This window comes from Thamnophis sirtalis, unplaced genomic scaffold (genome assembly GCF_051295495.1).
Source record: "Thamnophis sirtalis isolate CommonGarterSnake01/CBP01778 unplaced genomic scaffold, rThaSir2_p1.2 scaffold_14, whole genome shotgun sequence".
Lineage (NCBI taxonomy): Eukaryota > Metazoa > Chordata > Lepidosauria > Squamata > Natricidae > Thamnophis > Thamnophis sirtalis.
The window spans coordinates 19,157,921-19,184,825 of record NW_028261394.1 but is presented as its reverse complement, the minus strand read 5'-3'; the positions used below and the strand labels follow the sequence as shown (position 1 = coordinate 19,184,825).

At 45.9% G+C, this 26,905-nt stretch overlaps 1 protein-coding gene and 1 long non-coding RNA gene across 3 annotated transcripts in view; one reads left to right on the top strand and one right to left on the bottom strand.

Annotated features, from left to right (window-relative positions):
* The first annotated feature begins 4,578 nt into the window (after window positions 1-4,578).
* The window catches only part of SLC5A11 (solute carrier family 5 member 11), a 42,035-nt gene continuing 19,708 nt past the window's right edge, over window positions 4,579-26,905 (top strand). Inside the window, exons 1-10 of one of the 2 annotated variants that reach the window (XM_087728999.1) lie at window positions 4,579-4,779; window positions 5,909-6,297; window positions 7,552-7,728; window positions 12,040-12,111; window positions 13,205-13,309; window positions 14,887-14,946; window positions 17,566-17,670; window positions 21,559-21,664; window positions 24,950-25,030; window positions 25,652-25,857. In XM_087728999.1, the coding sequence (XP_087585125.1) occupies window positions 7,594-7,728; window positions 12,040-12,111; window positions 13,205-13,309; window positions 14,887-14,946; window positions 17,566-17,670; window positions 21,559-21,664; window positions 24,950-25,030; window positions 25,652-25,857 (870 nt within the window). In that variant the 5' untranslated portion in view covers window positions 4,579-4,779; window positions 5,909-6,297; window positions 7,552-7,593. Of the gene's footprint in view, window positions 4,780-5,779; window positions 6,298-7,551; window positions 7,729-12,039; window positions 12,112-13,204; window positions 13,310-14,886; window positions 14,947-17,565; window positions 17,671-21,558; window positions 21,665-24,949; window positions 25,031-25,651; window positions 25,858-26,905 lie in introns of both variants that reach the window. The other variant, XM_087728998.1, reaches the window with a different exon arrangement.
* On the bottom strand, window positions 5,443-7,648 carry LOC148042725 (uncharacterized). Its single transcript, XR_015698460.1, has 2 exons — window positions 7,529-7,648; window positions 5,443-5,899 (listed from the first exon to the last, which is right to left on the bottom strand). It is a non-coding gene; the product is annotated as an uncharacterized LOC148042725 (long non-coding RNA).

The following is a 26,905-nucleotide window of genomic DNA, read 5'->3' as shown; positions in this document are numbered from 1 at the left end:
TCCACGAAACAGTTCTTGATCATGCAAGGAACTTTCTCTTTTGCTCGTGTGTGTCTGTATGTACGTGTTTGTACATGCATGTGTGTCTGTGAATGTGTGTGTCTTTACAATCCATTGGCACCCTTCAGTCCCCTGGAGCCTTTTAAGACACTCATTTTCTCTCTCCGTTTCTTCTGCTCCACCGATGGGAATATGGATCTCCCGTAAGAGCTCAGCATCTTCCAGTTTCCCAACTTCACCAGAAGAAATGGGGAGTGGGTGCCAGGCATCTGGGCTCTCTTGCAGGGCAGCAAAATGACCCTGGGGGCACTGGGTTTGCAGAAACCAGAGAGAGGGCCGATCCAGCCAGTCGCCAGAGGCTGTCCTCCAGGCACACCTGGAAGCATGGGGGGGAGCCACTTTCATGCAGGTAGCCCCAGGTGACTTGGGCCACCTCAGCTGTTGAGGAAGTGAAGTAACTTGTGAGGCCTTGTCCTCTGCCAATGATTAGTGGGGTGCCTTTGTGCATTAGCAGGCAGGATGTGTGCCCTACACCTCATATGGAAAGTTTGATCTAAAACATCGGTACCCAACCTCAGAACTGTTCTGACCTAGGCTTCCCCAGCAGCAAGAAACTTGGTCTTCGTCCCGATAAACCCCTTTTATTTAATTTAGAGTGAATTCCTTTCCAATCAAGTCTTTCTTCTTCCACAGTCTTTCAAGATAGTTCATAATTACCGACCTTTATCAGGATTGGAGTGTAGCCAGGCCGATATATTTTTCAAATGGCGCAATACTTGGCAAGAATGCAGGAATGAACTAATTGTCTCCTGCAAACACCGCTCCCCTTTTGCTCCTCTTTTATTCCCTATGGGAGGGGCCATTCACCGTCCACCTGTGACCTTACTCCCAAGTCGACCCCTGTTCTTTAGCTGTTCCCTTCGTCTGTCAACTCTGCGCATGCGCACACTGGGAACAGGATCCAGCTGTTCAACTGCCTCATTGATCTCTGACTGCAAAGGCAGCTGGTAACTGACATACGGCTCTGGCCTCCTCCCTGCCTCCGATGCAGAGCCCTCATCACAGTCTTCCCCAGACTCCAGGAATGGCCCAGGTTCCTCCCCAACCTCCTCACTGTCTGAATCTGCTGCCAGCTCTGCTGGCCGCTGGCAGGCCACAACAGGAACTTTAAGACCTGTGGACTTCAACTCCCAGAATTTTCCTGCCAACCATGCTTGTTAGGGAATTCTGGGAGTTGAAGTCCACAGGTCTTAAAATTGCCAAGGTTGGACACCCCTATTTATAAAGAAAGCTGTGGCACAAATATGGGATGTGGTTGCACCCCTTGCTAAAGCATAACGTGGTTTGTTTGCTGTTGCGGTTTACCAAACACACTTCATAGCTTGTCCATGGCCTATTGGCCAGTCCATGGTCAAGCCATAAATGGGATCGCAATAGAGTTCAGAGGTGGGATTCAGCAGGTTCTGACCAGTTCTGGAGAACCAGTAGCAGAAATTTTGAGTAGTTTGGAGAACCAGCAAGTACCACCTCTGACTATTCTCTGCCTCCCGAGTCCCGGCTGATCAGGAGGGAATGGGGATTTTACAGTATGCTTCCCCTGCCATGCCCACCAAGCCATGCCAACAGAACCAGTAGTAAAAATGTTTGAATTCCACCACTGGTAGATTTGCAACTCACATGTTTGTTATAATCCACCTACATCAGCGAAGGTGACCCATTTGGCAGTGTGCAAAAGGCAGATGTTGAAACTTTCAACATCTGGCAAAGGCCATGTTTATCTCTGCAACTGCAAGTGCATATATCTGAATGGTTGGCCAGTATTTGCTGAAATCTTATGACTGAAAGGATGGCAGGATTCCCTCTTGGTCTTTTTCCATCACTTCCCAGTTCATGCTTAAAATAAGCAAGACAAACAGAATGACATGAAACTACGCACGTTGCCAAGGAATGCTGTCATCGGGCCATTTCCTTCACCAGCATGTTCAAGGGATGTTTGTGGCCACCAAGAAGCTGTCTGCATTTAGTTCATTGCTCTTGAGTTGAAAGCCTTAAGAGCTTTGTCCAGAAAACGAGACAATGACGGGAGTGGCATTTTCTGGTTCAAGTATTTTACTAGTTTACCGAAATATACAATGCAGAAATTCAAAGAAAAATTAAGATAACGGGAAAATAGGAGGAGAAAAGGGGAAGAGGAGAAAGTGTAGAGTAAAAGAATAAAGAAAACCCCAACTTTGGCTCAGTGGCTAAGACGCTGATCTTGTAGATCAGAAGGTCAGCAGTTCAGCAGTTCAAATCCTTAGCGCCGTGTAACAGAGTGAGCTCTGGCTACTTGTCCCAACTTCTGCCAACCTAGCACTTCGAAAGCATGTAAAAATACAAGTAGGAAAAATAGAGACCACCTTTGGTGGGAAGGTAACAGAGTTTCATGTGCCTTCGGTGTCTAGTCATGCCAGCCATATGACCAGAGAGACGTCTTCGGACAGCGCTGCTCTTCGGCTTTGAAACGGAGATGAACAACAGCCCCTAGAGTCAGGAATGACTAGCATGTATGTGCAAGGGGAACTTTTACCTTTACCTTTATGTACTAGCCATTTCTATAACAACAAATCTATCTATTCAGCAAAACCCCAAATCAAACTTTCATCTTAAGCAGAAAATCCAGAAGTGGTTTCCAAGCAGAAACAAAATTAGCCATCTCTGCTAATGCCATCTATTTTTGCAGCCATTCATCCACTGTGGGGATCAAAGTATCCTTCCATTTTTGTGCATAAAGTATTTTTGCTATTTGGGCTGAATACAGTCAAAATTCATAAGGGCAGATGCTATGGTGTGGCCAAAACACCGTGGTTTCTATGTCTGTTGCAGCCACGATGCATATAAAAAACAGTCCAGGTTCTGATTTTGCTATCCTGGTTTTTCTGAGCATGTTCTGTGGGTGCCCAGAAAGAGGACCCCCCGCTTGAGACCAGGTTCCACACTGGAAATTCCTAAATGGAGATGTAAAAGTTGGATCATTCTTGCTAACATCCCCTCCAGGCTTAAAAGTGGATCTGGAGCAATATAATCTTCAAAGTTGAGGACCTGGGCAAAAAGCCACACCAACACACCATTCTTTAGATACTGTGGGAATTCCCCCCCAATCCCTAGAACCGTAACGGTGAATGTATGGCACGCATGCCACCGGTGGCATGTGGTGCCATGTTTGCTGGCATGCCAGCCGTCAGCTCCGGCATGAATGCGTGCACCGACCAGCTGATTTTCGGCCTTCCGGAGAGCTGGGAGAGGCCATTTTTGCCCTTCCCAGCTTCAAGAAAGCCTCTGGAGCCTGGGTGGAGGTCGTGCATGCGGGGGGGTGGGGGGTGTTTGCACACACATGTGCAGGTGGGCGGGGAAGATTGATTGGTGTGGGTATGTGGGCACGTGCAAAAGCCATAGAAAAAGGTTTGCCAACTCTGCCCTAGAAGAATGAAATATTTTGGGGAACTTTTAAGAGGCAGACTATTACCTTTCCTCAAAGGAGAAATGGAGAGACGTGTTCTTAGAAGCAGAAAGCAGCCTCCAGTCTTTCTTAACAGCCCAGAGTAGATGCCGGCACTTAAGCAGATGAAGAGTTTGTTGAAAGAGGAAACCAACTACCTAGATGGCTCCATTCATAAGTAAAGGAAACACTGCCGGTAGAAGTCCATTCAAGACAGGATATTTCGAAGCTCCTTGCAGCAAAGTTTGACAGCTAACAAAAGCAAACACAAGACGAAAGCCATTAGCCACAATAGGAATTGCTCAACCCCCATTTGGAAACACAAAGCCCATATTGCACAAATCCCAAACTTCAAGGTTACAGAAAGTATAAAAATCCATCCACTCCTTCAACCATTTGGTTCAGCTGACCCAGAACTGCACACTGTCTTTGTATGTCTGGTTCTGTTTTTTCTTCCAGCAACACCAACATGGTGGTCAGTTGTGCAAGCCATTGGAGCGTGCAATCAAGGACTGAGTCATGTGAATGTGACTTTGCACCAGATGGATGTCTAGAAAAAGGTGGAATCATCTGCCATTTAGTGCAGTGCTTACTTAATACATGTAATACACAGTTACAAGCCTCTCCGCTTGTTACTACAACAATCATTGTATAAGCTATGTTTAAACAACCCAAGATAAAGCTGCTTTTATATCCTTGCTAGTTTGCTAACAATGACAGAATGGCAATCTGGAATAACTTCCTCGCCTCCCCACCCCCCACCCCCCACCCTTTTTTTTTTGCATGACACAGTGAAGTTTGCGGATGAGTGACTTGCAAACAGAAATCAAAGTTACTGTCTGCTGCCTTTAAGTGCAGAGATCTGGACAAGCGACCTTCTAGAACTGTAGGAGTTAATCCTTGAGGCCATGTAGACATTTGTTGGGAGAATGGTCTCCCTTGTCTCTGGAGTTTCTACAACACTCGTCTATTCCCCCCCCCTCTCTCTCCCTCCCTTCCTCTCTCTCTCTCTCTCCTGCCCTCTCTTTATCTTGTCATGATTATTTGGAGGGGGGCATAAGATACTTTGGAGTTTGACCCCCGAAGGCTGATAAGGAAGCAGCTCAGCCCGACTCATGAGCAGCATCAAAGGCAGGGCCAATGACTCCATGTGCCCTGCCTATCAATTCTCCCTTTCACGCCTGTGAACTTGTGAAAGAGCCTCATTGAATTCTCTCCGCTGGCATCTGGAAGCCACCCTGCGAACCGGCAGGAGGCTGGTCGCCCCGAACACAAGGCAGAAGCGAGCCCCGGGCAGCAGGGTAAGTCTCTGCTCCTGGCTAGGATCTGTGGGAGCGCCTAGAACCCCAGTCGGGGTGCATCTCAAAAGGCCTGTGGGGGCATCACTGCCAGGTCTGGAGGCACCGTTTGTGGGGAAATCGAAACAGAGTGGCAGCAAGAGCTGCAGCCCCGGCCAGCCGCATGGATTTCTGGCTCTCTCTCCATCCAGGGGATTCCTTTCCATGCATGGTTGCCCCTAGCATAGCGTGGCCTCCTGCAACTCATTCTGGGCAGCAGCTGGAAGAAGAACCTTGGTGCACCTCTTCAACCTCCTCTTTGCCAAAGGACAAGGAGGATGCCCAGATGGTCTCCCAGAGGGCAGGTGTGGGGCAGAGCAGACAGTTATTGCCTTTAACCCTTCGACTCACCTAGGCATTTCATCTGGGCTCTGGGGCTTGGAGGGCAACACTAATGTTCCCATCCAGCTGCAGAAAGACCCTCCCCAAAAAACTGACCACCTCTGGTGTTGGCAAGCAGGGCTGCTCTTCATAAATTGTAAGGCTGAGTTAAATCTGTTTTTCCTCCTAGCAGAATCTCAGGCAGGAGTGGTTTCTCTCTGCCCCATTCCCCTCCTCTTTGTCATTGCCAAACATGAAATAATTGTAAAAATGGTTGCAGGCAAGATATTTTTTTTTTAAAAAACACACCATGTCTGTTAGACGGAGGTGAAAAATGACTGAAATAGTGTTTGATAGAAAGGAACTTCATTCTCCAAAGTAGCTTCAAATGGAAGAATGCTTTCTATTATTGTTGAAATTACAGGACTTAAACCTTTGGGGATACGAGATGGTTTTGCAGGGGAGAATTTACATTATTAAACTGAAACCTCTGGCTAGATTAGCCCCAAAGTCTATCCTTTCCCCCCAACAGCTGGGGCACCCCTTGCCGGTCCCAGGAAAGCTCCATCCTGCAGGGTTGTGCCAGTAATTTTCCTCCGTGAGACCAAGTCAAAGGGACCTATTTTTCTGTCCTCTGTCATAGCAGCCAGCAACGTCCCTGAAGTTCTGGTGTTCCTTGGCCCCCTTCCTGAACAGTTCCAGATCAGCCCTGTGGTGCAAAATCTCCAGAAACCTTCCAGAGTAACGGAGCTGACTCTTCTTCCTGTTGCAGGCAGGCCAGAGAGAGAGATAAAGAAAATTGTGTCAGCGGGCAAGGTGATGAGTTGGCTCCCAGCCTCACCCCCCAAGTGCCTCCTTCAGCTACAAAGAGAAACTTGTTTGTCTGCTCTCAGAAAACTCCCACACAACACAACACAACACAAGGTGACGGGAACAGGAGTTTAGCCTCCCAAAACTTATTTTCTGGGACTCTGTTCCCAGCCTTGGACTCAGCAGATAAGACAACCGCTTGTGGTGGGACTTCTCTTCCTGCAGTTTCGCCAGATTCTGGCACCAAGAAGGAAAGGTATCTTGACAACTAGACCTTCTCCCTGGATCCCAAATCTTTGCAAAATATTTACTTTAGAGAAAGGCTCCCTGTTTTCCTCTGCCGAACTGAAGGTAAGTCAGTGAGGGAAGAAGTTTGCTAAATGCTTGGATGAAGTTTTTGTTATTGCTTCCAATGTTTGGGGGCTGCTGATTCTCTCCTCTCCCCCCCCCACCCCCCATAGCCCTGGGACTCCTTTGCATTACGTATTCCCTGGGTTTGCTACTCCAGTATTGTCTACTTCCTTATTAGTTACAGTGGGGACCATTGTATTATTTCACGAGTGGGACCAATGACCTGGGACGAGGGGTGGTGGTGGATGAAGTCCCTTGCATTGGAGGTCTTCAGCTGGCTGAAGTTGGTTGGGGGTATTTTAATTCCTGCCTTGAGAAGTGGTCGCCCATGAGGGGCTCTAGATCCCCGTCCAATGTGAGGGTTTTACGTTCTAGCTCAGTGTTGGCTAACTTTTTCAGCACCAAGTGCCCAAACCGGAATGCTTGTACACATGCATGCATGTGCCTGCGCCAGAGCACTGGAAACCTAAAGATCAGCTGGACGGCACATGCCTGCCTGTTTTGGGGGCATTTTTTGGCCATTTTCAGGCTGTTTTCCGGATCATTTTTGATTAAAAAAAACAGTCTAAAAATGCCCCCCAAAATGGACTGGTTTGGGGGTGTTTTTCAGGCCATTTTTTGAGCCATTTTCAGGCTGTTTTCTGGCACTCCGGCACCCGCAAAGACTAGTTGGCAACAGCGCACATGCCCATAGAAGGGGCTCTGTGTGCCACCTCTGGCATGTGTGCCATAGATTTGCCATCATGGTTCTAGCTGGTCATTGCATCTAGAAAGCCAATCCTGAAGGCTTGACGAAGAACTGTTCTTGGTTGTCAGTCGGCACAAGCAGAGAAATGCCTGTGGCTTCCTACAGATACAGCTGCTTCTGCTTCTTGCTGCATAACTTGATCAACAGATTGCATTTGATTTAGTGCAACGGAGCTCCAGGGGTGTGAAGAGTAGAACTGAGGCATTCTGCCTCAACATGCGAACAATGGGCCCATTCTCTGGGCACTGTTATTTTTCTCTCTCTCTCTTGCGGGATTAGAAAGCAAATAAAGCTGGCCAAAAGCAAATAACATGACCTTTGCATCACTTTAGCCAGTCAGTCTAATTTAGAATCTGTCACAATCGCTTTTCTTCCCCCCCCCCCCTCTTGCCGTAGTGAATAAACAGGACTCCTGCTGGACTCAAACCCAGAGCAAGAGTGCTAGACAGAGCTGCCTCTTCCTGAAGAAGGGATTTGACTCACTGATTCTCTTTTTCGTCCCGCAGATCCACGCACTGGGCAGGGGAGGCAGCTGGCAGCCAGCAGCGATGGAGCCGAGCGGTACCAGCCCCCCGTCTCCGCCCCCCAGCAGCTGGACTGCCTTCCCCCAGCGAACCTTGGAGGCCGTTGATATTGTTGTCCTGGTTTTATACTTCGTCTTTGTGTTGGCTGTGGGCCTGTGGGTAAGGAGGGCTCCTCGTGGGCATCGGTTGGGCACAAAAAGCAGAAAGCTCCACTGAGCTCTGCAGGTGTTTTAGGGATGGCCCCCAAATCTCATGGTTAGTTCTCCTTAGGGGCCACAGCATAGGAAGTGGGGTGAGGGGTCTTTCTGGGGACACAGCAGCCCATATTTTGGTCTATTTTTTAAAAAACTTTTTATTTTGTTTATACAAACTTCACGTCTTTACAACACATTACACTTCTTTTACATAACTGTTGTGATTCTTTTATCTGTACAAATAAGTCTTTTATAACTATAACTTTATAAAAGTGCATTTATATTATTTCATACATCTTTTTCTTCATTCTATATATATAACATTCTATATATTCTATGTATAACTATTACATTTGAGTCATTTTCCTATTATTTATTTGCTAGAGTCTATTTCGTATTTCTATCTTTTAATCATTTTTCGGTTTTGTAGTTCTTTATTAATTTGTTGATCTTCCTTCTTTTCTTTTTTGCTTTCCTGCTGCTCCCCCCCCCTTTCCTCTAGCCAATTATACCATAAATCCCATATGGAGTAATATTCAGATTCTTCTTTCTCTTTTAGTTCTTTCGTGAGCCTATCCATCTCTGCACCTTCCAATATTTTTTATTACATTTTCTTCTATTGGTGTGTAATTATTTTTCCAGTTTTGTGCAAATGTCATTCTCACTGCCATGATTATGTGTAGAATTAAGTATCTAATATTTTTTTCATAATTTCCTTTTATAATTCTTATAATTTTGGTCTATTTTTATTAGCTTCGTAAATCCAGCTGATACCCGAAAGCAAAACCTCCTGTCTAAGACCCAGCTGTGTCTTCCAGTGACTGTCAGGGCAACTTTCTCACGGGGAAGCCTGGCACTTCCCCTGCTCTTCCTCAACTGTGGGTGGGGAGGCTGTGGCATCATAACCTCACTTAAACCAGGGATTTTCCAGTGGATGATTTGTGTTTGTGGAGGCGGTTGAGTTAAAGGTTATTGAGGGGCTCTAGGTTGAACTAATCCAAGGTGCATTGCAGTTCCACTGCTTTTTGCTGCTAAATCTTTGCTAGCAAATCCCTGGGGACACGAAGGAGCCTCTGGCAGCTAGAAACCACTCATCCTTGAGAGATGTGTGTGCCCATGTGTAGAGGCAGTTGTTAACTCCTGGTGACTGCCTGGATTTGAATAGACATACAAACACATCCTTTTTCTAAAAGACTGTTTTGGATGCCTTTTTTTTTCTTTTTCTTTTTTGCCCAATTCAGGGCATTTGTGGATGGTGGCTGCAACTGCACATCTGTGGCTGCTAGCTTGATTTTTGGATCTCCCCAGAGGTCAGCTCCTGCTCCTCCACTGGGGAAACACATCTAGTTTTGCTCTAGAGCTTTCTTGAGATTGTGCAGAGTCAACGTTCCAGAAACAGAGATGGGCCAAGGCAGGACAAAAACCGAAGTGCGATTTAATTGAGCTGAATTTTCAGTCAAATAAACTTGAGCGTAATTCATTGGATTGCTCTCAATGTGCTTAGCGGTCTTCCGCTTTTATCCGTTTTCGTTCCAGCTCTGGGGCCAAAGTCCTCTAGGGCCATCTAGGTCTGCAGGAGAGCAGCATGTCCTGGGTGGGGGGTCCCTCCCTCTCCTAGAGGCCCATCTGAGATTGCTCTTATATAGGAGCCGATGATTGTGGGCAAACTTCCCATAGAAGCTAGACAGCAGCTCAGGGATTAGACCTGTGGCTGTTTCCTGTTCTGGAGGACACGTCACAGCAGCTGCTGTTCTTCTGGATCAGGCCAAGAATAAAGAGCAGCTTAACCTGTGACTACACAAATTCCACAAAATCTATCCTGGCTCATCTAAAGAAAAGAAGAATTGGTGTGTGTGTGTGACATGATAGCAGTCCTCCAGTATTGGAGGGGCTGCCACAAAGAAGAGGGGGGTCAAATTATTCTCCAAAGCACCAGAAGGGCAGGACAAGAAATAATGGATGGAAACTAACCAAAGAGAGAAGCAACCTGGAATTAAGGAGAAACTTCCTAACAGTGAGGACAATTAAGCAGTGGAACTGCTTGCCACCAGAAATTGTGGGCGCTCCGTTACTGGAGCTTTTTAAGAAGAGAGAGGTTTTTAAGAGGTTTTTAAGAGGTTTTTAAGAGGTTTTTAAGGTCACTTATCTGAAATGTTACAGGCTGGACTAGAAGATCTCAAAGGTCCCTTCCAGATTCTATTCTATGCTATGCTATGCTATTATTTCCCATTCTATTCTATTCTATTCTTTCCCATTCTAATTCTATTCTATTCTATTCTTTCCCATTCTAATTCTATTCTATTCTATGCTATGCTATGCTATGCTATGCTATGCTGTTCTGCAAAATATCTTCTGTAAATGCATTAGCGTCCCACTTCACAAGTTTTGTAGCCGGATCCTGGGTCAAGCAAAGTATTTTCCTAGCCACATGGTTTGCAGAGACCAACACTTGCTAAACTCCTCACAATTCCTGCTATGAAAGGCAAGCTTTGTCATTTTGGTGTCATTGTTCATTGCCCAACCAGCATCGTAGTTCAACTTGCAATGTTGCAGAATAATATGAGATAGAATTCTTGCCCTTGATCAGTGGCATCCAGGAAGTCTCTCTTTTCTCCTGGCACCCTCTGCCAGGTCAGAGTGCCACCCCCTTGGCCTGGAGCCTGTGCAAGGCCAACAATCAAATGATTGCATAGTTTCATGGCTCCCGCCTCACTTGTTTGCACAAGAGGCTGGATCAAGGCTACGCACTTCAGGCTGTGCCAGGCTGCCAACCTCAGAGCACCTTGGCACACAACCAGCCTACCAAGAACATACCAATATTTTCTAAGGGATTCCCTTTCCAAAGATTAGATTACAGATTTAACAGAGGTGGAAGGGAGCTTGTAGGTCATCTAGTCCAACCCCACTCCCAAGCAGGAAACCCTACACCATTTCTTACAGATGGCAGTCCAGTCTCTTCTTGAACTTCTGAAGGCAACTTCTGTTCCATGGATTGATTGCTCTCACTGTCAGAAAGTTCCTCCTTATTTCCAGTTTGAATCTCTCCTTGTTCAGTTTCCATCCATTATTCCTTGTCTGGCCTTTGGGTACTTTGGAAAATAGCTTGAGCCCCTCCTCTCTGTGGCAGTCCCTCAAATATTGGGAGACTACTATCCTGTCTCCCCTGGTCCTTCTCTTCCCTAGACTAGCCATATCCAGTTCCTGCAACCGTTCCTCATATGTTTTTAGTCTCCATCTCTTCCCCAACTCTCTTCAAGGAAACCAGCAAAATGGCAGGTGCCCCTCCCTCTACCTGAAGCATCTTCTCAGCTGTGACTCAGTGGCCCATCTTGGCCCAACATCCAACAAAACTGGTTCTTTGATAGGCATTTTTCCATAAATTAAAATCACCTGTCTCAGCACTGGGTACTGTACTTGACATTAGGAAATGCTCAACCGGCAAGCTGATGGTGTAAAACTGGTTCTTCCCTTGATTCAGAGAAGGCCTTCTTCCTCCTCTTGTTTCTCTTTCAACATCTCTATTTAGAATAGAATAGCAGAGTTGGAAGGGACCTTGGAGGTCTTCTAGTCCAACCCCCTGCTTAGGCAGGAAAACCTACACCACTTCAGACAAGTCATAATCCAACGTCTTCTTTAAAACTTCCAGTGTTGGAGCATTCACAACTTCTGAAGGCAAGTTGTTCCACTGGTTAGTTTTTTCTAGCTGTCAGGAAATTTCTCCTCAGTCCAAGTTGCTTCTCCCCTTGATTAGTTTCCACCCATTGCTCCTTGTCTTACCCTCAGGTGCTTTGGAGAATTGTTTGACTCCCTCTTCTTTGTGGCAACCCCTGAGATTTTGGAAGACTGCTATCAGGTCTCCCATAGTCCTTCTTTTCATTAAACTAGACATACCCAGTTCCTGCAATCGTTCTTCATATGTTTTAGCCTCCAGTCCCCTAATCATCTTTATTGCTCTTCTCTGCACTCTTTCTTGAGTCTCCACATCTTTTCTACATCATGGTGACCAAAACTGGATGCCATATTCCAAGTGTGGCCTTACCAAGGCCTTATAAAGTAGTATTAACACTTCACATGATCTTGATTGTATCCCTCTGTTGATGCAGCTTAGTACTGTGTTGGCCTTCCCAAAAACAGGAAGCCCCAGGAATTGCCCCAGAATGGGACTCTTCCCATATTCGCTCCTACTTGCCTGTTTGTTTTGGGTGATGGGGGGATTGTAGTTCATGGAATCCTTCATACTCTCAGCAAATAAACTCGTTGTCTTTTAATATTTCAGTCCATGTGGAAGACAAAACGGAGCACCGTCAAGGGTTATTTCCTAGCCGGAGGCGAGATGGTCTGGTGGCCGGTAAGTTGTCTCCAATTCCAGCTTCTCTAAAATGTTTTGTTTCCTGAGAGATTTGGGTAGCGGAATCACACAAGATATGTCCCTTTCGTTCTTTGTTTGGGTTTCCAACTCCCAATAACTGGCTTCCACTTCCAGCTCTAAGTCACCTAGACCAGGGGTCTCCAACCTCAGCAACTTTAAGACTTGTGGACTTCAACTCCCAGAGTTCAACTCTGGGAGTTGAAGTCCACAAATCTTAAAGTTGCCAAAGTTAGAGACGTCTGAAGGAGCCAGAGAAGACTGTCTTGTTGATAGACAAGATGTTGACAAAGGCCCGGTTGTCTGAACGTGTACAAACCAGGAGGAGCCGTAAGAGTGTCAGCTTCTCCTATAGCAGGTCTCCAAATTTGGCATCTAGAAAGAGTGCGGAGAAGAGCAACCGAGATGATGAGGGGACTGGAGGCTAAAACATATGATGGACGGTTGCAGGGACTAGGCATGGCTAGTCTAGTGAAGAGGAGACTAGGGGAGACATGATTGCAGTCTTCCAATATTTGAGGGTCTGCCACAGAGAGGGTGGGGGGTCAAGCTATTTTCCAAGGCACCCGAAGGCTAGACAAGGAATAATGGATGGAAACTGATCAAGGAGAGATTCAACCTAGAAATGAGAAATTTTCTTGACAGTGAGAGCAACCAACCAATGGAACAGGAGTTGCCTTTGGAAGTTGTGGGAGCTTCATCCCTGGAGGCTTTTAAGAAGAGACTGGACTGCTATCTGTCAGAAATGGTCTAGGGTCTACTGCTTGGGCAGGGGGCATTTGGACTAGATGACCTACAAGGTCTCTTCCACCTCTGCTAATCTGTTAAGAGTTTTTAGCTTTCAGTATCCGCTGATATAATGAAAACCTTAAAAGTCTTAAAGTTGCCAAGTTTGGAGACCACTGTCCTATAGCGTCAAGAGAAGCATCCCAACGGAGAAATTGGGCCTTGGGTCAGGACAGGTGATCTAGAAACCCTTCAACCACTTCCATGCAATGGCAGGTTTTGCACTCAAGGCAGGTGTAGAAGGCACTGGAGATCCTCACCAAGATGATCCTCTGCATCTTTTTCACAGGTGGGGGCCTCCCTGTTCGCCAGTAATGTTGGCAGTGGGCATTTCATTGGCTTGGCTGGCTCTGGTGCAGCCTCTGGGATTGCTGCCACGGCCTATGAATGGAATGTGAGTATGGCTTTTATGATCCCTTTTATGCTGGCTGGCACAGGGCAGGGGGCAAAGTCTTCCCTAATCTTGAACGTTCATCTCTCTCTATCTCCCGGGCCTGATTGGGCTGATTAAAGAAGAGGAGACTTTTCCAGCAGCTGTTTAAAGAGGTCAACAAGAGTTGTGTCTTTTGTGTGAAGAGCTGATCTTCCTTCTACTCAGCTCTGGTGCCTGGCTGGACGCATCTGGGATTGAGTCAGCCTTTGCGTGCCCAGATTATAAAGACAAATAAATGGAAGACTGAAACAGAATGACAGACTTGGAAGGGACCTTGGAGGTCTTCTAGTCCAACCCCCTATTCTAGCAGGAAACCCTATACCAATGATGGCAAACCTTTTCAGCACCAAGTGCCCAAACCAGAATGTGCGTGTATGGGCGTGCATTTGTGCGTGCTGGAGCACCAAAAACCCAAAGATCAGCTGGATAGTGCACACATGCCTGTTTTTGGACATTTGGGGGCTGTTTTCTGGGGCATTTTCAGACCGTTTTTTGGGTGTTTTCAGGTTGTTTATCAGGCCAAAAACGGCCTGAAAATGGCCCCCAAACAGTGTGAAAATGGGCTGGTTTTTTTTCAACAAAGGGGCATGCATAGCCTTTAGGAGGCTTTTAGAGTGCTCCTAGTTGAGCCAAAAAAAGGCCCATTTTTCGCTCATTCCCCATCGAGGATCAGAGAGGCAAGGGGAATCCTTCCTAAATGTCAAGGTCTCTGCAGAAACAGCACCTGGGGGATCTTTTCTCTTGCATTAAAACTTTAAAACTTTATTTTGCTCAATCTATTCTTGCTGTGGGTGCAAGTCCTTGAAGCTTATACTGATTGGGCACAGGATCCCTTTCTGAAAACAGCAGGGACTTTTTGAATGGTCTGGTCAGCTATCTCCACAGAGAACCACACCCACATCTTTTCATCTGCTGGGGCTTCACTCATGCCAGGCTGCCCACCTTTCCTCCTGGCATCCGCTTTGCTTGCCAGCAATGAGTGTGAAGTAGCAGCAGTGCCAGGGGGGTGGGGAAGTCTCATCCTGTGACCAGTTGCTTTGCATTGCAGCACCCCAGTGGTGTCATTTTCCAGTTTATTTTGGGGTCCCAGTGCAGGATTATGACTGTACCGCTCCTTTGGATTGGAGGGACAGATGGTGTGAATATTGCATATTCCTCAGGGACTTGTGCTCCATCATTGGAGGTTTTCAAGGACAGACAGGACAACCACTTGTCTGGAATGGTATAGGGCTGTGATGGCGAACCAATGGCATGCAGAGCAGTTTCTGAGGGCACGCAACGCCTTGTCCTGTCAGGGCACTGGCCAGCTGAGTTTGGCTCCCTTTTCAAATCCGCCCAAAATGAGCCAGATTGATTTATGTGCCAAAGGTCTACAGCTGGAGATGTAAAAAGAAGCTGAATTTGCTCGTGGAAACCCTTGGCCACTATCTCTTGGCCTGCCCTGCCAATGGATGGTAGGCGAGGTGCCCCTGTAGATCTGTAGGTTTTCGGAGGGAGGAGGCTTCCATCTTCCTAATGGCTCTGTGGTCTCTCTTTAGGGAATGTTTTGTGTCCTGGTGCTGGCGTGGTTGTTTGTGCCCATCTACCTTGCAAGTGGGGTAAGTAAGTCGGTGCCCAGAAAGCCTTCTCTGCTCTCCTGGAGAGTCAAGATCTTCCTGATCACACCTGCTCTTTCTTCCACCTTTCTTGCGCCTTTCGTGTACGTGCCCGGCCTCAAAAATGTGCCTAAATAGAACAACATAGAGCAGGGATGGGGGGGCGGGGGCTGGCCCACTTGCGATTTCCACTACTGGTTGGGGTGAACCAGTCTGAAACGGCTGAATACCACCTCTGATCTGCTGGTGTCCATCATTCCCCTCTTCTCCCACTCCTCAATCCTCAGTGCCTGAAATTCAGTGGTCTGTGTGGCAGGGATCCCCCCCCCCCACTGCCCTGTGGCTGCTACCTCCCTGGCTTCCTCTCCTGCAGTTTCCAACTAACCACAGCTAAACTCTGCTGGCCAACCGGCATGGATATCCTGGCTGCATCTTGGCTGAAGAAATGTCACCAAGACAGTTGCTAGATGACAGCCAAGAAATATCCAATTACTGGCTGTTATTTAGTGGTCATTAGGTCAAGTGGTTGAGAATTTTTTTTTTTTTAAAGAAGTACAACGGGAAGGGAAAAGAAAGGAACTGCAGGCATGGAGTCACCAAAACTGGGCACTTCGAGACAGCTGGCATTGGGGGAATCACCAAACTCAGCCAGTGGAAAGTTGTGCCTTAAAGCCCTATAGATGGTGGTACTGCCCAGACCACTTCCATTTTTTGCTGGCTTGGGGAGGGAGGCTAATCTGGCAAAGGAGCCCTGTGGATGTAGGCTTCGTGTGGTTAGAATTGTTTCATGGTGGTCCAGAGCAGCATTTATTAACTTTGACAACTTTAAGCTGTAGGGAGTCCAACTTCCAGAATTCTCCAAGTCTGGGGAATTCTGGAAGTTGAACTTCCTACAGGTTAACGTTGCCAATGATGAGAAGTCCTGGCCCAGAGGGAAGGGGGAGTGGGCTTCTCACATTACTGTCCTTCACACCTGAACTGTAAACCCTTCAGACTGAAGATGACCAGTCCTTAATCTCAGACGGGGGACGGCTATTCCTTCATCTAAGTTTTTTTAATACAAGGAACAGTGGTAGATTCCTACTGGTTCAGACTGGTTTGGCCAAACCGGTAGTGGCTTGGCATCCGAAGTCGCTGGAACCGGCAGCAACCCAGGCCTTCCACAGCCCTGAACTGGTTCTCTGGGCAGCATTGTAGGCACCACTATCTTGTTTTTTGCTTCCGTGCATGCGCAGAGCATTTTTTATTGCACTGTGCATGCATGCGCAGAGTGCATTAAGCGCACGGGTGGCACAGCCACGAGCAAACCAGCAGTAGTGACTGCCGGAGCCCACCCCTGACAAGGAGAAAGACCACTGATGGAATTAGAAGCGGGCCAAATGCCCCCTTAGCTGGGGTGCATAACTAGCAATTCTCAAATGAATTCAGACTAAAAGGCTGAAGGAGAGACGGCTCTCTACCTCTGTCTTATAACCCATTTGCTCCCTCTAAGAAATAGATAGAAAACCCAGTGAGTTTCTCGTTAGATTTGGAAAGCTGAGCTAAATGCTGGAGGGTGCTGATGGTTGGTTACACAAGGAGGAGAAAATAGGTTTTTCAAATTTCCCAGAGGGAGCAAATGGGTTGTAAAACAGAGGCAGAGATCCGTCTCTCCACCATGGAGCCCAAAAATTATGTTGCTAAGTGAGACATTTGGTTAAGTGTGTTTTGCCTCATTTTATGATCTTTCCGGCCACAGTTGTTAAGCGAATCATTGTGGTTGTTTAGTTAGTAACTTGGTGGTTAAGTGAATTTGGCTTCCCCGTTGATTTTGCTCGTCGAAAAGTCACCAAAGGGGAATCATGTGACCCTGGGATGCTGCATAAATCATAAATATGAACCAGTTGCCATGCATCCGGATTTTGATTGTGCAACCATGGGATGCTGCAACAGTCATAAATGTGAAAAACCAACCAAAGTCACTTTTTTCAGCGCTGATGTAACTTTGAATGGTCCCTAAACAAACCATTTCCCATAAGTATTTAATCAATTTATTTGGCCACCAAGTTACCAGAGTGACTTTGGGTAGCTAATGTAAAGGTAAAGGTTCCCCTTGTATATACATGCTAGACATTCCTGACTCCAGGGGGTGCTGCTCATCTCCGTTTCAAAGCCAAAGAGCCAGTGCTGTCCGAAGACACCTCCGTGGTCATGTGGACGGCATGACTAAATGCCGAAGGCGCATGGAACGCTGTTCCCTTCCCACCAAAGGTGGCTCCTATTTTTCTACTTGCATTTTTTACACGCTTTCGGACTGCTAGGATGGCAGAAGCTGGGACAAGTAACGGGAGCTCACTCCATTAGGTGGCACTAGGGATTCGAACTGCCGAATTGCTGACCTTCTGATCGACAAACTCAGCGTCTTAGCCCTTTTGAACCACCGGGTCCCTTTGGGTAGCTAGCAAGACATTAAAAGCCAACCCAAAAGGGGCTAATGGGGGCTGCTTTTTGCTGGGGAAGTTGAAGAGTTGAAAGGTGAAGGATGTTGGCTGTTAAATAATTTGTCTCCCAAACTATTCAAGAACGCCTCAACAAATCAAAGCTACTGTTCGGTAAAAATATCATCCTTTTTGTCCTTCCCAGGTTACAACCATGCCAGAGTATTTGCAGAGACGGTTTGGTGGCAAAAGGATTCAGATCTTCCTTGCAATTCTCTACTTGTTTATCTATATATTCACCAAAATTTCAGTAAGTAAGGAGGCGAGAGGAGACAGAAGAGAACTGGCTTGGAAAGAGGAGGTCAATATAGGCTTCATAAATGACTTTTGATGTTTCTCGTGCATTGTGGCAAACCCACGGATACAGGAGGGTTAGGGTTTGAGGTACGGTGTTTGGGATCCAAAGGCTAAAAGATGAGCAAGGCGGGCATGGTAACCACATCTGTTTGTAGCTTCTTTCCAAAGGTGCATGTCTTCCTTGGCTTCACAATCCTAGGAAACGTGCATGTGTGAGTTAAGGAAGCATCCACAGATGAACTAGGCACTTCAGAGTGAGTGGGGGGAGGGTGCCAAAAAATGACTCTCCCTGGGACATTTGCTATTGTGCCCTGTCAGCCACCGGCCCCTCCAGCAGCCAAATCAAAGGAGGAGGAGGAGGCGTGGGAGTCAGGGTCAGCATCAGGGCAACCTGAGAGCGCCGAGGGGGAAGAGGGAATGGAGCTGGCAGAGAGAGAGAGAGAGAGACGGAGGCAGAGCCTAGGGCATCCATCAGCCCCCAGATGGAGAGTCAACAGCCCCCAGGTCTGGAGGTGGCTGATGAGGAAGAGGAAAAACAGCTGGGTTCAGGGCCCGATGCGCTGAAGGCAGAGGAGAGGAGAGCAGTGGGAATCTATGGGCCGGTCCCTGGGAAAGAAGAGCCACTTTTGCTAGCGAAGCCCCATCCTAGCTCTGGGGATCAAAGGCAGGGGGTGGAGATGAATAGGTGTGGCAGATAACTATTCATCTCCCTGCCAGACAGACTTTTTAGTCTGCAAGAGAGACTTTTTGCCAGGGACGCTGCTGCTCCTAATAAAGGAATCATTGATTCAACTACAGAAGGTTTGTTGTGTTTGGGGAGCTGGGTCAGAACAGATGGTCATAGGTCACTTTTTTCGATGCTGTTGTCACTATGAACAGTCATTAAATGAACTATGGTAATTTGTGGACTACCTGTATTACCACAAGTGTTCCAGATTCCTTTTCCTTGATCAGGATAGGAAAGTAATCTAGGATTTGGATCCATATCTGAAAGATCGTAGGGACGGCAGATGCTCTCATAACATTTTCATCAAGAACTATTTCTGAAAGCGTTCTAAGGCTCACCCTGCAGTCAACCCTGGGGGAAGCCCTAAGAATTATAATATTTCATCTTCAAACCATTCCTTTGGTTAGCTTGCATCACACAACCCTTCAAGAAAAATAAAAAGAATTAAAAATGTTGCTTTAAAATGGAACCACAAAGCATTGGAGTTAAAGCTTTTAATATTTAGTAGATGTCCAAGTTTGTAGGCCTGAGTCCAGCATCTCCCTCCTGATCCGATTTGTTTGCTGCTGGTTTGTTTTGTTCGTATTTGAAAATTTATTCCCCAGAAAGAGATGTGAAGGAATTGCCACGCCAATGGAACGTGGTGTGTGTGTGGACAGGCAGGCACCGAAGATGGCCTAGTGCTCTGGTTTAGTCATTTGCTCTTCTGTTTGACTGCTCCCACTTAATGAGTAACTCGCTAACCTTTTGCTCCAGTCATTTATTAACCACAGAGGACACTCAATCCCACCGAGAGAATGATGCCCCTTCAGCTGGGTTAGGTAGGCGTCCCAACATTTGGTTTCTATCCAAAAGGTTACAACTTTTGTCCAGGTTTTATACTCTGACAGTTAAGAGGATGCAATCATTTCAAACTGGGCTTTTAATTCAATTCAGAATAGAACTGGAGGGGACATTGGAGGTCTTCTAGTCCAACCCCATGCTCAAGCAGGAGACTTATACCATTTCAACCAAGTAGCTGTTCAGTCTCTTCTTAAAAACCTCCAGTGATGGAGCCCCCGCAATTTCTGGAAGCAACTTCTGTTCCACTGGTTAATTGTTCTCACTGTTAGGAAGCCTCTCCTTTGTTCCAGGTTGCTTCTCTCCTTCATTAGTTTCCATCCATTGCTTCTTGTCCTGCCTTCTGGTATTTTGGAGAATAATTTGACCTCTTCTTTGTGGCAGCCCCTCAAATATTGGAAGACTGCTATCATGTCGCCCCAGTCCTTCTTTTCTCTAGACTAGCCATAGCCAATTCCTGCAAGTGTTATTCATATGTTATCGTCTTCAGGTCCTTCATCATCTTAGTTGCTCTTCTCTGCACTTTTCCAAAGCCTCAACATTTTTTCTAATAATGTGGTGGCCAGTTTACAGAAAATAGAAAATAACTACAAACCTACTGGAAGAGGAGAGCTGTGTTACTCCAGGTCAGCAAAAGACTTTTATCCACAAAACGAGAATTGGTAAATTTGCCCCAAATTTGTGCCAAAATTCTGAACTGCTTTTTACTTGTTCTGTTTGACCAAATTTGTACATTGTTCAGTGGGCACAACTGCCATGTCCTTAAATAGCTCTCTTCAATGGCTTTGCTCCACTTTGACTGTATGTTATAGTCACAGAGTTAAGAGCTTAAGATATTTCCAATCAGCTTCAAAGGAAACATCTAAACCCTTCTAGCCGTCTTCTGTTCATCCAAACAATGGCAATATTTTGTGCCAGTTTTGTACCACTGAATTGCACCCACACACATTCTTAGTTCCAGCTTGGAAATAATGGGACACTGAATAAGTGGACTTTTTTTCTTGTAATTTATTGTTTGCAACTCATGTACCAAGGAATCTCAGCAATTTTCTTTTTTACTTTTTGTATAAATCTATGTTAGCTGTGATGTAAAAGGGAAGAAACAGCTCCAATGCTTAAGCCACTTCTAAATATATCAGGATAGAAATATCATTTAGATTTGGTAGCGATGGCAATCAATTCAGAAGCATTAAAAAGCTTGATAGGAAGTGTGGGCTCAGTGCTTAAGATGCTGGGCTTGTCAGCCGGCAGCCCACATTTGAGATCTGGGTGCCACGCGGCAGGGTGAGCTCCCATCCTTGCCTCAACTCCTGCCAACCTAGCAGTTCGAAAGCATTCAAACGTGAGTAGATTAATAGGTACCACTTTGGTGTGGAGGAAACAACTCTCCATGTCATCATGCTGAAATGTCTTTGGACAACAGTGCTGTCAATGGACTTCAAATGAGATGAGTACCATCCCGTAGAGTCAGCAATAGCTAGCGGAGTAAAATCTGCAGGAACGCCTTTACCTTCTACCTTTAATAGGAAGTGTATACTCTTTTCAAATGTAAGGTACATTTAGAAATTTAGCTTTATCATTTGCAACAGCCAGATTGAAGTAGAAAAAGATAAGGAGGATCGTCTCAATCAATAGTTCAAATATTGATCAGCCAATTAATAATTACTGTGCTTGAAACAAAAGTCAGACATACCGTAATACCCTTTTAGACAATAATTGAGAAGAGTTTAGGCTTTAAGCACTTGGCCTGGGCCTGCTAATTCTTCCTAATCTCGTTCTTAGGGCAGGACCAAAGGTAGCAATTTTCCTTTGGAGAAAATTGTCATTAAAGTGCATACAGCAAACAAGGACAGCCCCTTTCAACCACATTGTGTTCATGGCAGGATAGCGACAAGACAAGAAGCCACAGGTGAAAGTTCATGAGAGGGAGCTCCCACCTGGGAATAAGGAGGAATTTCCTGTCAGTGAGACCAGTTAATCAATGTAACAACTTGCCTCATGGAGTTCTTGAGGCCTTCAAGAAAAGATCAGGCATTCATTCCTTTGGGATGCAATAAGATCTCCTACCCTGGGTAGGGAATTGGACTAGAAGACCTCAAAGATTCCTTCCAGCCCATGGATTCTAAGAGGGACTACTATCGATCTATATACCCACATGCAACCACTTGTGTAGGGAATACAACACAACATTTGGCCAACTCCCTTCTAATTGGAATCAGTTCAAGGCAAGATGGTTACTGAGATTTCAAAGTTCGATGTTTCTTTCTCCTGCAGGTTGACATGTATGCTGGGGCTCTTTTCATCCAACAGGCTTTGCACTGGGACCTCTACATAGCAATCATTGGTTTGCTGGTCATCACTGCAATTTACACTGTGGCAGGTAGATGTTAACACTGGAAAAGGGGGGCTTGGGCAGTTATTTCTGGACCATGCCCTCCGGGGAAGGAGTTCAGGAGAATGGCTGGGATTCAGGAATGAAATCCAGCAGGTTCTGACAGGTTCTGGAGAACCAGTAGCAGAAATTTTGAGTAGTTCGGAAAACCGGCAAATTCCACCTCTGGCTGGCCCCAGAGTGGGGAGGGAATGGAGATTTTGCAGTAACCTTCCCCTACCATGCCCACCAAGCTATGCCCACAGAACCGGTAGTAAAAAAAATTGAATTTTACCACTGCTGGGATTGTTTGGTGTTCTATCATCCAGCTTCAGGCAGTTGAGGGTTTAACCCAGGAGTATGGAGAGAAAGCATGTTCCCTTAGAACAGGTGTGTCAAACTCAAGGTCCGGGGGCTGAATCCGGCCTGCAGGGTACTTATATCTGGCCTGCAGGGCTGCCCTGGAAACAGGGCAGGGTTGGCCCGCGGTGCTTCTGCCAACAAAAATAGGCTCCTGAGCTCCATTTTCAGCTGCCACAGCCTCCTGCAACCTGCTACCAGTGAAAACAGAGTTTGCATTTTCACTGGCAGAGGATTGCAGGAGGCCGTGGCAGCCAAAAATGGAGCTCAAGAGCCAATTTTTACTGGCAGAGCACTCGGGCCACCACAGGCGCCCCCGACAGGAGTGATGTCGAGTTGGCCAGTCCCCCCACCCCGAGGTCATACACAACCCTGATGCGGCCCTCAATGAAATCTAATTTGACACCCCTGCCTTAGAAGATTTAGACATCTGTGGAAGTTTACCTGATGAATATGTAGCATGTTAGTTAGTTTACTTTATGGATTAGCCCTTGGGCCATATCAAAGTGCAGAGTTCCAGATAAATTATTACTAAAATCTGGAGGGAGGGGACAATTTAAAAAGGAATTGGATAAAATATGATTTAAAATGAAATGGGAATAAAATACGATTTAAAATGAAATGGGAATAAAATATAATAATTTAATATATAGATAAATAAAATATGATAAAATTATATTTTGGTATTACCCCTACAATCTACATATGCTGATCTCAACCAAATCATTTTGCTGTGGTCCTGTGGTGTGTTAAATGTTATTTTCAGATTCTGGCCGCACATAAAGTAAGTTGTTTTGATATGGGGATCCCAATGGGCCCTTCGTTTAGTAAATAGACCAAGGTACCTGTCTCTCGTCCTCTTCCACAGGTAACAATCAAATAGGATGTAGCATGATGTGACTCACCCTAATATACCTGAAATGTTGATTAAATTCTGTTTTGTGACCTTCAGTTCTTCTTGGGGCTTCAAGTGCTGCTGACTTTTGTTGCTTTTTTGGATACCTCATTTTGCCCCACTGCCAAAAAAAATATATATAGCGAGGGGGTAGCATTTGCAAATAAGTAAATTATTACTCACATTGCATGCTTTGTAAAACAAACAAAAAAACTTCGATACACAGACGTGCTTTGCAAGAAAGAAAATATCAACATATTAGATTTGTTGACCTACAGAGAAGGAACAGCTTGAAATTTCCAAAGCAATGGCGATCGTGTTCTGGCTTTCTTTAGAAAATATCACCTCTTTTCATCTTCCTTTGCTTTGAACTTCAGTGAAATGATGTCCTCAAAGTTTTCCTTTTTTAACTACTTGAAAAGACTTTTTAAAACAGTCATGGCATTCAGCTGAGTCTTTTTGTGTACTGCCCAGAGAACTACTTGTTAACAAGGAAGAGAAAAACAGGGCAAATTAAACCACGGGGGTGGGGTGGGGGTGGCAAGCAAGGAGCCAGTCATGATCTTAGCTAGATCACCGAATGGCTTGATGGGAAGGGCAGAGGTGCCTTCTTTACCAGGCTGCCAACTCTGTCTGCTCCCCAATCCCCCAAAAGTTTTTTTGAAGAAGACAACAAGAGCCAGGTCTCTCTCTCTCTCTCTCTTTCTCTCTCTCCCTCTCCCTCTCTCTCTCCCTCCCTCTCTCTTCTCTCTCTCTCCCTCCCTCTCTCTCTCCCTCTTTCTCTCCCTCTCCCTCTCTCCCTCCCCCCCCTCTCTCTCCCTCCCTCCCTCCCTACCTACCTACCTACCTACCTACCTACCTATAATCTACTGATTTTTCTAACCATCAAACAGACGTGCCACAATTTCTTTTTTTTTTCTGTTTTACAAAGAAAGGTTTTCAAATCAGCATTCATATTAATCAGTGTCTTTCCTCTAATCAAAATGTCAATTTTGCCATCCCTGCCAGCATCATAAAATTGTTTCTTCTCTTTCCAAAAGGGCTGCTTTCCAACTGGCACATCTTCCTTGTTGAGAAAGTATTGTTGTATTAAAAATAGTAAAACCAAATGTAGGCTAGGTACTTGGGATGCAAATAATCAGGTGGGTGGTATTTTTGACATGGATTTCTAGTTAAAAACACCAAGAGCAAGCCTTCCAAGAAATCTCCCGATATTTAGAATTAGAATAGAATAGAGCTGGAAGGGACTTTGGAGGTATTCTAATCCAACCATTTGCTCAAACAGGAGGCCCTAGACCATTTCAATCAATCAATCAACCAATCAATCAATTAGAAAAGAGCTGGAAGGGACCTTGGAGATCTTCTAGTCCAACCCCCTGCTCAAGGAGGAGAACCTATACCATTTCAGATAAATGACTGTCTAGTCTCTTCTTAAAAACATCCAGTGATGCAGCACCCATGATTTCTGGAGGCACACTTTTCTACTGATTAATTGTCCTCACTGTTAGGAAGTTTCTTCTTAATTCCAAGTTGCTTCTCTCTTTGATTAGTTTCCAACCATTATTCCTTGTCCTGCCCTCTGGTGCTTTGGAGAATAATTTGACCCCCTCTTCTTTGTGGCAGCCCCTCAAACATTGGAATACTGCTATCACGTCACCTGTAATTCTTCTTTTCTTTAGATTAGCCAAGCCCAAATCCTGAAACTGTTCTTCATGTGTTTTAATTTCCAGGCCTTTGATCATTTTAGTTGCTCTTCTCAGAACCTTTTCCAAAGTCTCCTTTTGTTGTTGTTGTATGGTGACCAAAATTGGTTGCAGTATTTCAGTATCACATTTAAATCACACCTGAATTGTCAATTTTCTGATAGGTATAAAATTAACTTTAGCTACCGAGAATTGCTTATGGGTGGGAAGGGTGGCATGCAAATTTAACAAATAAAATAATAATAAACCTTTCAATGTCAGAGAAGGGCTTTTTTAAGGCTAGTCCAGACTTTTTGGGCAGAAACTGGGCCCTAATCTGGCTCTTGCCTTCTACAGGTGGCCTGGCGGCAGTGATCTACACGGACACCCTGCAGACAGTTATTATGTTGGCTGGCGCACTCACCCTGATGGGCTTCAGTGAGTATTCTTATGTGTGTCTTTGTGTGTGAGAGAGAGAGAGAAGTTGTATTCAGCCAGTTCTGACAGGTAATGAGAATGGGTAGCGGAAATTTTGAGTAGTTCAGAGAATTGGCAAATAGGCTGGCCCTGCCCCCTGCTGCCTCCCAGCTGATCTTCTTTTGTTGCCCTGGACAGGAGAATGGAGCTAAAAAGCAGGTTAATGGAGTGGGGAGGGAATGGGGATTTTGTAGTATCCTTCCCCTGCCGCGCCCACAAAGCCATGCCCACAAAGTCACACCACACCCAGAAAGCCATGCCCACAGAAAGGGTAATAAAACTTTTTTGATTCCCACCATTGTAGAGATGGGTTCCTACCGATTCGGCCAAGAGTAGGTAGTAACTCGGCAGGCCATGCCCCTGAACCGGTTCTATTGGCCTACAGCACTGCCATCTTGTTTTTTTTTACTACTGTGCATACAGTAGCATGCAAAGCGCATCCCTGAGCAAACCAACAGTAACAGAAGCTGGAACCCACCCCTGCACCATTGGTGTTTGTGTGTGTTTGTGTGTTCAGAATTGCTGTTCTGTAGCTTGCTGTCTGTGGGAGGCAGCTGAACTGGTCTATTTCAACCTCTCTAGGCTTTGCCAAAGTCGACGGGCTTGAGGACCTGAAAAACAGATACTTCAAAGCCATCGCAAGCAACCACTATGGAAACACTAGCTGTGGCTTGCCAAGAGAGGATGCCTTCCACATATTCCGGGACCCCGTCACATCCGACTTTCCCTGGCCAGGAATCCTAGTGGGAATGACCATCCCATCTCTGTGGTACTGGTGCACTGACCAGGTAAATTCATCTCATCGGCTACGTTTACCATGAGGGTGAGGAAGAGCTTTAAAAGGTAAAGATTTCCCTCTCCCAGTTGTATCTGACTCTAGGCTCTGGTGTTCATCTCCATTTCTTAGCTGAGGGAGCCAGTGTTGTCGGAAGATAGTTTTTGGACTATAAGACACACCGGAGTATAAGACGCACCAAGATTTTGAAGAGGTAAATTAAAAAAAAAAGTTTTTCCACTCTGCAGGCCTCCCAAACCCTCTGCACACTTCATTTGTTGCAACAAATGGGTCATGCAGAGAGTTTGAGAGGCCTGCAAAGTGCTCCTGGGGACTGGGAGGAGGGGCAAAGATGAGCAAAAAACTTTAGGAGGCTTGTAGAGTGCTCCTGGGGGCTGGGGGGGGCAAAAACAAGCAAAATATGGCCCAATTTTGGCTCATTTCTGCCCTCCCCAGCCCCCAGGAGCATTTTGCAGGCCTCCTAAACCCTCTGCACATCCATTTTTGCGAAGTGGGTAGAGTTTCAAGAGGCCAAAAATGCTGTATTCAGTGTATAAGACGCACCCAGATTTTCATTCTTTTTTGGGGGGGGAAGGTGCATCTTATACTCCAAAAAATACGGTAACAGGAGCTCATCCCATTGCATAGCACTCAGGTCTCAAACACAGGCTGTCAGCTTCCAGATGACAAGCTCAGCTTCTTTGACCAATGAATCATCGCAGGCCCTAAAGAGGGAGAGTTTTAGAAGAAGAGAAATGTACCAGGAAGTAATACAGGGGTGAAATCTACTTACCTTTGCAACCGGTTTGTAAATGTGAGTTTGTCCTTGCGTGTGTGCACGCCGCTCACACATAGCCCCTCCACGCATGCACAGGACCTTCCACGCATGCGCAGAGTGTTAAAAGCGGACATGATGACGGAGAGTGGAGCCTGCTATTGAGCAGTCTGCAAAGATAAGTAGAAGAGTGGGGTGGGGAGGGAAACAGGGAATCCTGCTTTCTAGGTAATATAAATCACATGTCACAGCTGATCATCGGAAATACCTGTTCGGGACAACTGGT